The sequence below is a fragment of the Pholcus phalangioides genome, unplaced genomic scaffold (genome assembly GCF_987345545.1).
Source record: "Pholcus phalangioides strain wild (caught in Gottingen) unplaced genomic scaffold, Ppha-v1.0 ptg000172l_1, whole genome shotgun sequence".
NCBI lineage: Eukaryota > Metazoa > Arthropoda > Arachnida > Araneae > Pholcidae > Pholcus > Pholcus phalangioides.
The window spans coordinates 6,493,170-6,505,171 of NW_028301637.1; the positions used below are offsets into that span (position 1 = coordinate 6,493,170).

Below are 12,002 nucleotides of genomic sequence, written 5' to 3' on the forward strand. Positions count from 1 at the left end.
GTGCTGTTGTCATAGTTCATCAAATTATTGCTATATTTTTTCCAACAGGTTACAATACGCCTTTCAGGACCACGATGAGCTTGAATTTTAATTGACAAAGTGATAGGTATATGATCACTTCCATAAAGTGAATCTCCACAAGACCATGTGATATTTCCAAGAAGGTCAGTACTGCAAAAACTGAGATCAATGGTATTGGAAGAAACAGCTGAAAAATGTGTAGGAGAAAGTGGTTGTACGATACAAACAGGATTTAGAATGAACCAATTATACAAAGCACGACCTGCTGTATCTGTGCGAGATGAAGACCAAGCAAAATGCGAGCTGTTAAAATCACCAACAATGATGAATGGAGGAGAAATCTTTTGGAACAAGCTGGACATTATTGAGATGATATCTGATGTATCAGCAAAATACAAATTTAAAATGGTAATAGGATTATCTTGTAAGTAGATTTTTGTTATGAGAGCTTCAACACCTGAAGAATTATAATGGTAAGTTTCTTGAGAAGGAATATTGTTTCTGACAGCTGTCAACACTCCGCCCCTTTCACCATCATTACGATCACACCTATAAATCTGGAAGTTCGGTAAATAAAACTGATCATTCACATTTAAGAAGGATTCTTGAATACAAAGAATGTCGAAATCTTGGATGAATCTTAAAATATGATGTTTTTTATGTTTTATACTTCTGACGTTCCACTGCAAAAGTTTATGATGTGAAGACATTAAGACAGAAATTAGATGAGAAAAAAAAAAAAAAAAAAAATCAGTTATGTCTTAGTTTGGTACGTTCTGATATTGATTGAGTAAACTGATCCACAATAGATGAAACAGGCAAAGGATCCAATAGTTGTTGTTGAGAAGATGAGTCGGCTGGAGATCCAGGTTTCTTCCGACGAGGCAACTGTAAGTGATTCAAGCCACGTAATTCTGAGACTAAAGTTGCAAACATAGATTTCATGTTGTTAGCAAACTCATTTCTAAGGTCATCAATTATCTCAACAAACTGAGTCTTTGTGAGGAAGACTTGTTCATGATGGGTGATACTATTGTCCTTGATTATATCCAAGTCCTGGTGTAACTGATCAAACATGGATTTAATTTCTGATCTTGTGATCCATTCCGGATTCTTAGGAATGTCGAGCTGATTTATTTGCGAGATTTTTTTACCCAGAGAGTTGTTTCTGTCTTTAAATACTTTCCTGGCAACAGATAGCGGAACATGGTTTTGGCATTTGAATTCCAGAACTTTTTGTTCCAATTGATATGTTTCACAGTTATGGTCAGATGCCATATGTTGAGCATTGCAATTCGAGCAGATGAGATTCTCGGATGTACAATTATCTGAAGAATGGGATTCAGAACCACATTTGATACAAATGGGTGCTGTACGAGAACAATATTTTGTAGGATGGGTAAATTTATAGCATTTTAGGCACTGTCTGGGCCTGTCTATGAATAATTTGATATTTCGTCTAATCAACCATACTATGATTTTTTCTGGCACATAATGACCCAAGATGGTAACGAGAACATTGGTTGTTGCTTTACCTTTAAAGGAGAATCTTCTTACCTCCAATACACTTAAGTCATTTCTTTCTTCTATTTCTGTTAATAAGTCTTTCAAGTCTTCTTGAGTTTCTATGTCCCTGAGTAAAAATCGGCTGGATAGTTCTTCAAGGAGTAACTGTGGTTTGACATCAAAGTCTAAGAAGGATTTTAAATTCAGAATATCCAAAGCTGTATTTACATTTGATGTTTCTACAACCGGATGGTTTTTCGATGTGAAGTGCACTGAAGTGATGTCCTTGGCCGAACGAACGTTTTCTTTCAAAAAATTATTGAAGATTTTCGGACTTGACTTTGGAAAAGCATCTCCATTTCCTTTCATTAGCAAAATGCTAAATTTTCCAATACCGGAATTTGAGGCCTGATTAAGAATGTCAAAATTTGTTTTGTTTGAAACCACGTGGGTAACAGGGTCTACTTCCATGTTGGGTGAATTAACTATTGCTGAACTATTTCCATTTGATAACATCTAACAGACAGCGAGGAGGAAAAAAAAAAAGTGAAGACTGACTTCAAGTCTCCACAAAACAACCGCTTACGCGGCACCCTAACAAAAAAAAAATATATTTCTAATAGCTACTCACTAATAAGATTTGTAAAAAACACCAATTAACTAAAAATTAAGTTCAGGCACAACTGTGCTCAAAAAAAAAAAATAAAAAATACGATAAATACGAGACACAAGCGAAACAATAATCCGACCGTTCTTACCGACGGATCCGATCCATCCAGCCACAATCGTCCATTACAAAATCAACAAAATCAGTTTCAAACAAATTCACGGCTTGAACGGCCGTGACTGACGTTATAGAAATGGCCAAAACTATTTTTTTAATTCATCACAACTATTAGTTTTAAAAAATGAAAGTTGCATAAATTTAAACATTTTTAATACTAAATTTTGGCTCAGTGCTAATTATAAAAATTTTTTAAATACTTTAAAGTTTATTTTTTTTCCCCATTCCTGTAGTTTTCGTTTTTTTTTTCCTCGCCAGAGGTCCTTGAATCGAGATTGTTTAATTTCCGTTAGTAAACAAAAGATCTTGGGTGCGATATCTCTCTCATCCTTGAAGATAATTTGGTGTTTTTATTTTGTTTGCTCGCAGAGTGGTGAACAAAAGAGGCCATAGATCGCGGTTGTTTCTTAATTGAAGCACAGTTTATTCCGAGGTGTAAAAAGAAATTAATTAATTCGAGAAAAACACCATGCTCGACATTGCACTCTTGAAAAGGGCGGAGGAAAAAGTGAGTTTTTTTCCCCTTTAAAAAACACTGTAATTGCACAATCGAATTGTAAACAAAACACATATACGCACTTGATAAATGCTAGAGGAAGAGGAAAATTATTAAATGGTCATTATATTAACGGTGAGAGTTTTCGTAAGTTTAATAAATTAAATTTTAAAATAAATTTAAATTTACATGTATGTCATTTATACAATGTAAATACAGCCAGGCCCCTTCATTCTAATCGGATATATATGTTAAGGAAAATGAAGATTCGTTGAATTATAATTGTGTAAATATTATTGGAAAGATGACATTGTCATTATTGTTCGTCCATATTCGTGATAAATTGTAACAAAAATACCATCACCATTTCAACTTATGGTGAAGATTGGAAAAGTTTGCCTTTTTTTATCTATTGTAGAATAGCAGTACCACTCGTGATTTGGCGATGTTTTGATATATATGTTGCCATCAGCTTTGATTTAGTGGTCATAATAGCCATATTTTTGGCACATACCTCTTGCTCAAAGCTGATTATACAGTGAAAATCCTATTTAATGATACCCTCAATGATGATTGCCTATATAATGATATTACTATCAAGTAGCGCACTTTCAAGTAGTATGCACTTTTCGTAGTGTAACTTTCTGATAACTGTCATGAAGCGAGAAATGGGAAATCTCAATGAGACCATGAAAATAAGTCATACTAAGTGGGAATGTTACAAGCAAGATCCATTTTATACTCCATCTCTTGTGATAACTCCTTTAAAACAGTAGGTTTCTCCATTCCCCCTGAGTTTCATTATAATGCCATTTTACTGCCTGACAGCAAATCCCAGGCGCCAGGTCACTGAAGAAACAAAAAAAAAATTGTTATTGGCACCAAAATTTTCTTTGCGTAGTTACTACATTGGACTTTAAGAACAGCACAAAATGCTTGGAATTTATATCAACATATCTGCTACTTTGAAAAACGGTCATCACGTCATGGAAAAGCCAAAAAGTTGGGAGATGTAAAATACAGGTTCAGAGAATGATTTTTAGAGTAAGAGCTGGGAAAAGTTTATGCTTGTGTGGCACAAGTACTAGCATACAGGGTGAAATCATATGTATTTTTGAGTTGAAATTGTTACAGATTTTTTGTGGTAAAAAACAGAAAAAAAGAAAAACCTTCGGGTTAAGAAGAAATAAAGAAACCCTCCACTCCTTGAGAAAATCTTGGTCATGCTACCTGGGTACAAGGGACATTGTGCGAATAGTAATGTCACTTATATGACAATACACGCTTGTTTAAAAAAATAAAAACATCCTACAAACTCTCATTAGCACAGTTCATGAAATGCTGACTTTGGAAAGCTCAAATTTACAGCTGGGCTCTACTTTGCATTTCCATTTTCTTAGAGATTATTCTTGAGCATATAGATTAGGCAAGAAATTATCGTAAGGTAATATATCCTTAGCTTATCGTCCGGTAAGCCAAGGATACCACTTCTTTCACTGAAGATGTTATTGTATGTCAGTGTTTTTTCATAGTGTAAATCGTAGCTCCTAGGGGCGTTGACGACCTTTATCAGGGATGTTGTGGTGAGCTGGAGATATTGATTTATGTGCTTATTAATATTTGAATGGTTCTTTTGTAAAGGGAATATCACAGAATAGTTTTATACGTAAACTATTCTAGGGAGCCGCAGATGAAACATGAATTGGACAAGGAAGCTGCATGTGACAAAAGTTTGAGAACTTGTTGTAGGTACAGACAAAACATCTATCTGAAAACCACTGAGCTTTATAAGCCCAACAGCTTTTTCTAGCTGTAAAAGCCTTTAAATTCTTAAATCTTCTGTTCTTTAAATTTTGGATTCAAGAAATCAATTCAAGCACAAATTCTTAATGTTATATTCTTAAAACCTTGACTTCTTTTATTTGAGTTGATTTAAATTTGCATGGAAATATTCATGGATGTAATACCTAGTTTTTTTGTGGTTTTTATTTCAGATGTTCTAATTTTTTAAAATATAAGGGGGAAAAAGTAGGAATAATTTTGATTGTCAAGGGGATTTTACAATAAGTTGTAACGATTACATTAAGTAGACCCACTTTTTTTAAAATACATTTGGTACGTTATTTAATGCAATAACACGCTCTCGTTACTTTTCACTTGGAAAACACCTGAATTTTTATTTCACCGCTTTGTTTTTTTTTTCTTTTTGCAAAAGTGAAAATTTGATTTTATTTCATATTTGCACCAGAGCTGAAACTGTGATCACTGAGCAATTAATCCTATTTGCTGGAAGAAAAAAGTATGGAGGTAAAAGCTTAAGCACATTTTAGTTTTATTTCATTAGCACTTTTCTCTTCTCGTTTTCTTCCTTACTCTCTCCCTATCTCTACTTCTTATTTTGTTTCAATCTGTCTTTGATTATTGTTCTGCTCTTGAATGTTACATATTTTCTTTTTTTTTTTAATGTTGCAGCATTTTAGTATTAAGCATACGTTCATCCTATAATCGTTCATTTTTTTGTGAGTATTCCGTAAGCAAAAAAAAAAAGTTTGATGAATAATGTTGAAAATATGAGTAAGATGATTAAATAAGATGAAAAAAATCGTTGATTATGTAAATTTTTCCAACTTGTACATAATCCATGTTAAAGGTTTGTTTGTTGGTATTCTTTTCAAATAATTACGGTTTTTTTTTGGTATTTGCTTAAACTTTAGGCCAAGGCCTGTTAAAAATCATTCCTCAAAATTTGGCTGTATTTGAATGATTATTTTCTCCCAAAAACTACTCAGAGTATGGCAACTTTAAACTTTAATTATAATCACCTTGTGGGCATTTCTTTTACACATTTGACGCTACTACTAAACCAGACATGCACCTCATCTATATGTCTCTGCAGAACCTCTAACGAATTGGTACATGTTGGAATGTGCATGTACGTATAGTAAAACCTGGCGTGAAGTTTGTTTCTGTGTAATGCTTGTTATGTGTAGTGCTACCATCTGCCAACAGTTTTTCTAACTATGAGTGAAGTGCAGTGATTGAATGATTTATCGTTGTAGGCCTGTTGCTTTCTGTGGACACATTTAACACCGGCCACCAGTGCAGAAATGCTATGAAAATTGCAATCCCTTTCGAAATCAGACTGGCAAACATTATCTTTGATTGCCCAAAGAGGCCTGGTGAAATGAGATGAGAGAGAGCCTGAAAATCGTTCCGTTGATCAGAATCTTCTTATTGGAATTTAGTCTGTGAAAGCCTGGCTACATTCCTCTGTCTATATTTTATTCTGTTGAGCATGATAAAAAATATTGATAAATTTATATACTTTTCTCCCCTACTCATTCGACATTTGTCAGCAGTACTGCCATGAGAATTTACCTTCTTTCAGAATCAGACTAGCTGATATTCCCTCCGCCTGCCCATAAAGAGCATCTAGAAATGATTTACGCTCTTTCCCAAAAGGATGGATGTTTTCTGAGAACCTGAAAACAGCTCTGTAGATCAGAATCTTCTTTGAATGCAGTTCATAAAAACCTGGATACATTCCTAGATTTATATCTCAATAAGGGTTGTTCAATCGTTCTGATTTTATGCAGCATGATGAAAAAAGAAAAATCCGCCTCTCATTTACTTATTTTTTTAGTGTAGTGACCCCCCCCCCTTTTCATCTCTTCTCCCCACCCCTTTTTCATTTTTTATTCAGTATTCATTTAATGAATTTCTCCTTTGATCATGAATAATAAGTTCCTAAAATTGTCATACTAAAAATATTTTCAATTTTATTTCAGTCTTCGTTTCGTGGGATTCGTAGCAGCAAGTTCCGTCATGTTTATGGGAGTGTTGCTAGAAAGGACAAATGCTATGATTGTGTGAAAATCACCAAAAATGCTCACGATAGTTCCTTCTGTGCTGTCAATCCGAAGTTCATTGCTATTGCAACAGAAACAGCTGGTGGTGGATCTTTCTTGGTTATTCCTATTGAAAAGGTTACCTAATGGTTTTGCCCCCATATCTTGCATGATTTGAAAAATAAAGTAGGCTTGCATCTTGAATGAGTAATTGAATTTAAAAATTGAATCTTTCAATTTCTTTTTACTTCAGACTGGCAGAATCGATGTAACTGCTGGAAGAGTTACTGGTCATCATGGCCCTGTTCTCGACCTTCAATGGAATCCATTCAATGACAACATTATAGCCTCATGCTCTGACGATTGCACAGTAAGAATTACACTCATTGAATCTATTAATGCACCCTCCTCTGAATTATGTGAAGAATAGTTTTCTGTAGTTCATGATACATCGCTTATCTCAATCCTTAATGCTTTTTATTTATGGTGAACGTATTATTTCTAACAATAACTTTTTAGATTTGTATATGATCTTGTAGATTTGAATATTGAGTGTAAAGTAAAATCTCGATTATTTCATGTAATTATAACAAGACTAGGTCATACAAATTATTAAAAAAAACAGTACATTTCCAATTTTGTGGAAGGTGCTCAAAATTGTTTTTTGCTACAGAGTGGACCATAAAGCATTGAACCATCACTACAGGGGGTCAGTAATGTACTGACTTTCTGATTTTCAATAAGTTTCTATGGAAATTCATGTGATTGTGCCAGGTAAAGCCCAAAATTTGGATGAGTTTTATAAAAACACTAAAGAAACATCATTAACAAAAACTGACTGAAGGCTGAAATGAATAGCTTCATAACTGGGTGAAGGAAAGCTTACAGAAACATGAGTAACTGAAATTTTTTTTTACAGAATGTGCATAACCCAGGTGGGTTCTCAGATGCTCACTTATGTGATGTGGAGAGCTCATTCCTGTGTCTCATGTATGCAGATGGAAAAGATTATCTAGAATGTGTCAAGACCGCTGGTTATGATGCGTTAGTTATCTACTGAATACAGAAAGACTTGGAAAAATCATTTTTAGCTTTGCTTAATCATTCATTTTACACAAAATTGCTTAAAATCTTTCTGAAAGAGAAATAGAAGTGGAAAGTGATTCTTTGACGGATATAAGATCAGGCTGGAACGACAACAATTCTGATGATTGTGCAAAAATTCTGCTCACAGTGTTGCTATGTTGTGTTATCTGAGCATGTGCATTCATTTCAATTTGAACATTTGTGAGCTGAAAATTTTGTGAGTTGAGTGTTTGTTGCCAAGGTATCACTGTATTTATTATATTAGAATATACAATATAATGGACGTGTAGGGATTTGGCAATCACACACAACATTTGCAACTCTAACACAAAGTTTTTAGAAATATAATTTTTCATTTTTTAATGTTTCATTATTGTTTATTTCATATTGCAAAGTTTCTTTGTCTTCACTGACATCTTCATTTTCATTGATAGGAAAATTTTAAACTTTGACACTATTTCATCATTTAAGACGAGGAGAATCAATCACTAAGTAGCCAACAGAGCTCTAGTATATTGTATTTTTATATGTTGACGAAGCTTTCTCCAAATGTAAAGTTGGTTAACCAAAAATTTGTTTCAGAATATTATGAATGAATCTTACCTTCCTGTTTAAAGTTATTAATTTACTGTCCATTCTGAATTCTTCAGATCAAAATATGGTACATTCCTGATGATGGCTTGAGAAAAAATAACATGAACCAGCCTGTGATGAACCTCAGTGGTCACAAGAGAAGAGTTGGGTACATTCTTTGGCATCCAACTGCAGAGAATATCCTCTTTAGCGCTGGATTTGATTATTGGGTATGCAGTAAGGCTTTTCATATACACTGAAGAGCCAAAAAAACTGGTACACCTGCCTAATATCGTGTAGGGCCCCCGCGAGCCCGCAGAAATGCCGCTACACGACGTGGCATGGACTCGACTCATGTCTGAAGTAGTGCTGGAGGTAATTGACACCATGAATCCTGCAGGGATGTCCATAACTCCGTAGGAGTAAGAGGGGGTGGAGATCTCTTCTGAACAGCACGTTGCAAGGCATCCCAGATATGTTCAATAATGTTCGTGTCTGGGGATTTGAGTGGCCAGCGGAAGTGTCTAAAGTCAGAAGAGTGTTCCTGGAGCCACTTTGTAGCAATTCTGGACGTGTGGGGTGTCGCATTGTCCTGCTTAAATTGTCCAAGTCCGTCGGAATGCACAATGGACATGAATGGGTGCAGGTGATCAGACAGGATGTTTACGTACCTGTCACCTGTCAGAGTCGTATCTAGACGTATCAGTGGTCCCATACCATCACAGAGCCTCCACCAGCTTGAACAGTGTCCTGTTGACATGTAGGGTCCATGGATTCATGAGGTTGTCTCCATACCCGTACACGTCCATCAGCTCGAAGCAATTGGAACCGAGACTCGTCAGACCAGGCAACGTGTTTCCAGTCCTCAACAGTCCAATGTCTGTGTTGTCGGGCCCAGGCGAGGCCTATAGCTTTGTGCCGTGCCATCATCAAGGGTACGGGTCATTCCATGTCAGATCACCCAGCCATGACACCCATAGTCTCAGATTTCAATGATTTTTGTTTTATTTGTTGCATTTACCATTCTTATTAACCGTGTGAAATATTATTTGCATATCTCTAAAACTTTTTGAGAAAAAAAATGTTGAAATTTATCAAAAACTGATGCAGATGACTTTTCCGAGGCTCAATTTTTAAGCGGCATTGTTTGAGAAAATAAATCATAACTTTTTCAATTTTCAATATATTCAAGTGAAATTTTCACTAAAGTGTTCACAAAAACATACAGAATATGAATAAAAATAATTCATACACTTACATTTGAAATTTACATGCAAAACAATTATGTAAACTTTGTTTTTGTGGAATTTTTCGTTAGAAAAAATACAATTTTTCAAACGTATTTTTAGACCAGAGGCACAGCAGTTACCAAAACAACTTTTATTTTAAATTTCTCCTAAATATATGAAGTAAAATACTGGAGAAAAAAAATAATGGTTTTTGACCGTTAATATGTTTATTCTGGCTCGCAACACAAAATTCATCGAAATAAGACTGGATCGTTCCGATTTCAAATCATTCAACTAGATACTGAAATGCAACCCATCATCCCAGATTCCAATTATTATTTTTTATTTATTGCTTCTACCATGCTTGTTGACCATGAAAAGTTTCATGTACATATCTCAAAAACTTTTTGAGAAAAAAAATGTTTTCTAACCTCACAAATGACGTCTCTTAGGCTAACCCCATTCAAGCAATATTATTTGTGAAAATATATCATAACTTTGCAGATTTTCAATATATCCAAATGAAATTTCCACTAAAATGCTCACAAAAAAATGCAGATTATGAATAGAAAAAATGTAAACCTTAGAGGGAAAAAGTCATTTAAATTTTATTTATTTATTTTTTATTTTTATTTTTGACACAATTTTTTAAACACTTTTTTTTGGATGCACAGCATGAATTTTCAATTTTATTTAAATTTAATCCTATTAATATATTAAGAAGACTAGAAAAGTAAACATTATTTTGACAGTTAATACATTTGAGTAACAAAACACAATTGTACTTATATGACTATATTAATTATATTTGTACATTTTGACTTAATATAATGATTCATGCTTAGTAAAAAGAAATTTATATTTTTTCATGTACGCTTATACATTTATTACAGTATTAATTAAATTAAGTTTCATGAGTAGTTAATGCAATAATTCAAAACAATTAATAAATTTTAAAATTCTAGGATTAAATGAATTCATGAAATAATTAGAAATGTTAATGTAATGTGTCAAATGGGAGTTGGTGAAAAAAAAAGGTTTTGGGTGAATAAAATAATTTTTCAAATTAAACCTTCATGTTCAGATTCTTAGAAGTGTTCAAATTCCAAATAATTAATTTCACTTTTAATTGATCTATAAATATTTCTTATGATGCAACAAAGACAAACATTTGCAATCTGATATATTTTTGCATAAAGAATTATTTTGTATTTGATAAATCCAGATAATGTTAATCATATATATAGATTAATTTTTGAAGTTTTTTAACATGCTTAATTATAAAGTTATTTTACCACAACAGTGTTAAATTTTTTTTTAATTACTTCGACTTTTACAGTATATATTTTAATAAACATATATTTAATGTATATGATAAATATGAAATGGTTATACTTGTGTGAAAAAAAATCTACATTATAATATTTAACACAAGCCTCTATATATTTTTCCCAAGAAATAATTTAAAATTGCTGATAAAAAGCCAGAATATGAGGCATTAAATCACAAAGAATGAAATTATCAGATACAACCTAATTGTTGTAGCTGAGGCAGATGGAAGAGAGTAGAATGGAAAACCTAACCTGGTGGTGATATATAAGATGTGATGTTTCTTGTTGTGATGATGATTGTAAAAAATAATAATAGCTTCTGTGAAGATATGAACTATGGCACACCAGTCTTTGTCCTTCAGAGGGCAGCTGGTGTCTTATTTAATTATAAGACTTTATCATCCCAGCAGGTGATGATAAAGTCACTGCTGCTGCTTCATTGGGAAAAATAAAACAAAAGTGTTAGAACTAAACTGCCCCCCCCCCCATCCAATGATGCAAGTCTCAATTATGATCTTGCTGAAGACAGAGAACGTGCTCCATAAAGTAGCCTACTCCAGGGTTAGCAAATTTTTCTTAAGATAACACAATTTCCATTTGAGCTAAATATTTTATATCATCATTTTGGAAATAAAGGAAAATGTCAGAAAAGACACTTGAAATTTATAGTGTTGGAAAAAAAACTGGATCTGACTGTCATAAAAAGTGTTATGCAAAAGTGTAAAATCTGTTACCCATTACATCATTGGACCCATCAGACATCAATATTGAGGAGTGGAGCAAGTTCTGAACATTTATCTACTGTGTGTTTAAGCATCATAGAGCTTTTTTCTCAAAGTATGAAATATATCCGGAAGCATGCTTTAATCCTTTAAAATGTCATAAGAAAAAAATAAAAGGTTTAAGGATAGTAAACTTGTATTTTTCATGTATAAATGAAATAAACGGTTGTACAAAATCAATTCCAAAATATGCCATGCCTGTAGAGACAGCGAATATAAACAACAATAAATTAAATGAAGAAACTGAATAATGTGAAGAGATGAACAGTGACAGTAATGTAGAGAAGTAACTTGGAAAAATGTCAATTATTAAACAAAAAGCACTTGAAGAAATAAATTCATCTCT

General features: G+C 33.4%; 2 protein-coding genes across 3 annotated transcripts in view; one reads left to right on the forward strand and one right to left on the reverse strand.

Annotated features, from left to right (window-relative positions):
* Positions 1-2,356, reverse strand: part of Grip75 (gamma-tubulin complex component 4) — a 73,058-nt gene extending 70,702 nt beyond the window's left edge. The window contains exon 1 of the mRNA XM_089255808.1: positions 2,286-2,356. The gene's annotated coding sequence lies outside the window, so the exon portion shown is untranslated. The remainder of the gene's footprint in view (positions 1-2,285) is intronic.
* A 236-nt stretch (positions 2,357-2,592) lies between these two features.
* The window catches only part of LOC149063631 (coronin-2B-like), a 34,001-nt gene continuing 24,591 nt past the window's right edge, over positions 2,593-12,002 (forward strand). The window contains exons 1-5 of one of the 2 annotated variants that reach the window (XM_089255920.1): positions 2,593-2,819; positions 5,056-5,114; positions 6,596-6,793; positions 6,909-7,025; positions 8,392-8,544. In XM_089255920.1, the coding sequence (XP_089112046.1) occupies positions 5,109-5,114; positions 6,596-6,793; positions 6,909-7,025; positions 8,392-8,544 (474 nt within the window). In that variant the 5' untranslated portion in view covers positions 2,593-2,819; positions 5,056-5,108. The remainder of the gene's footprint in view (positions 2,820-5,055; positions 5,115-6,595; positions 6,794-6,908; positions 7,026-8,391; positions 8,545-12,002) is intronic. The other variant, XM_089255919.1, reaches the window with a different exon arrangement.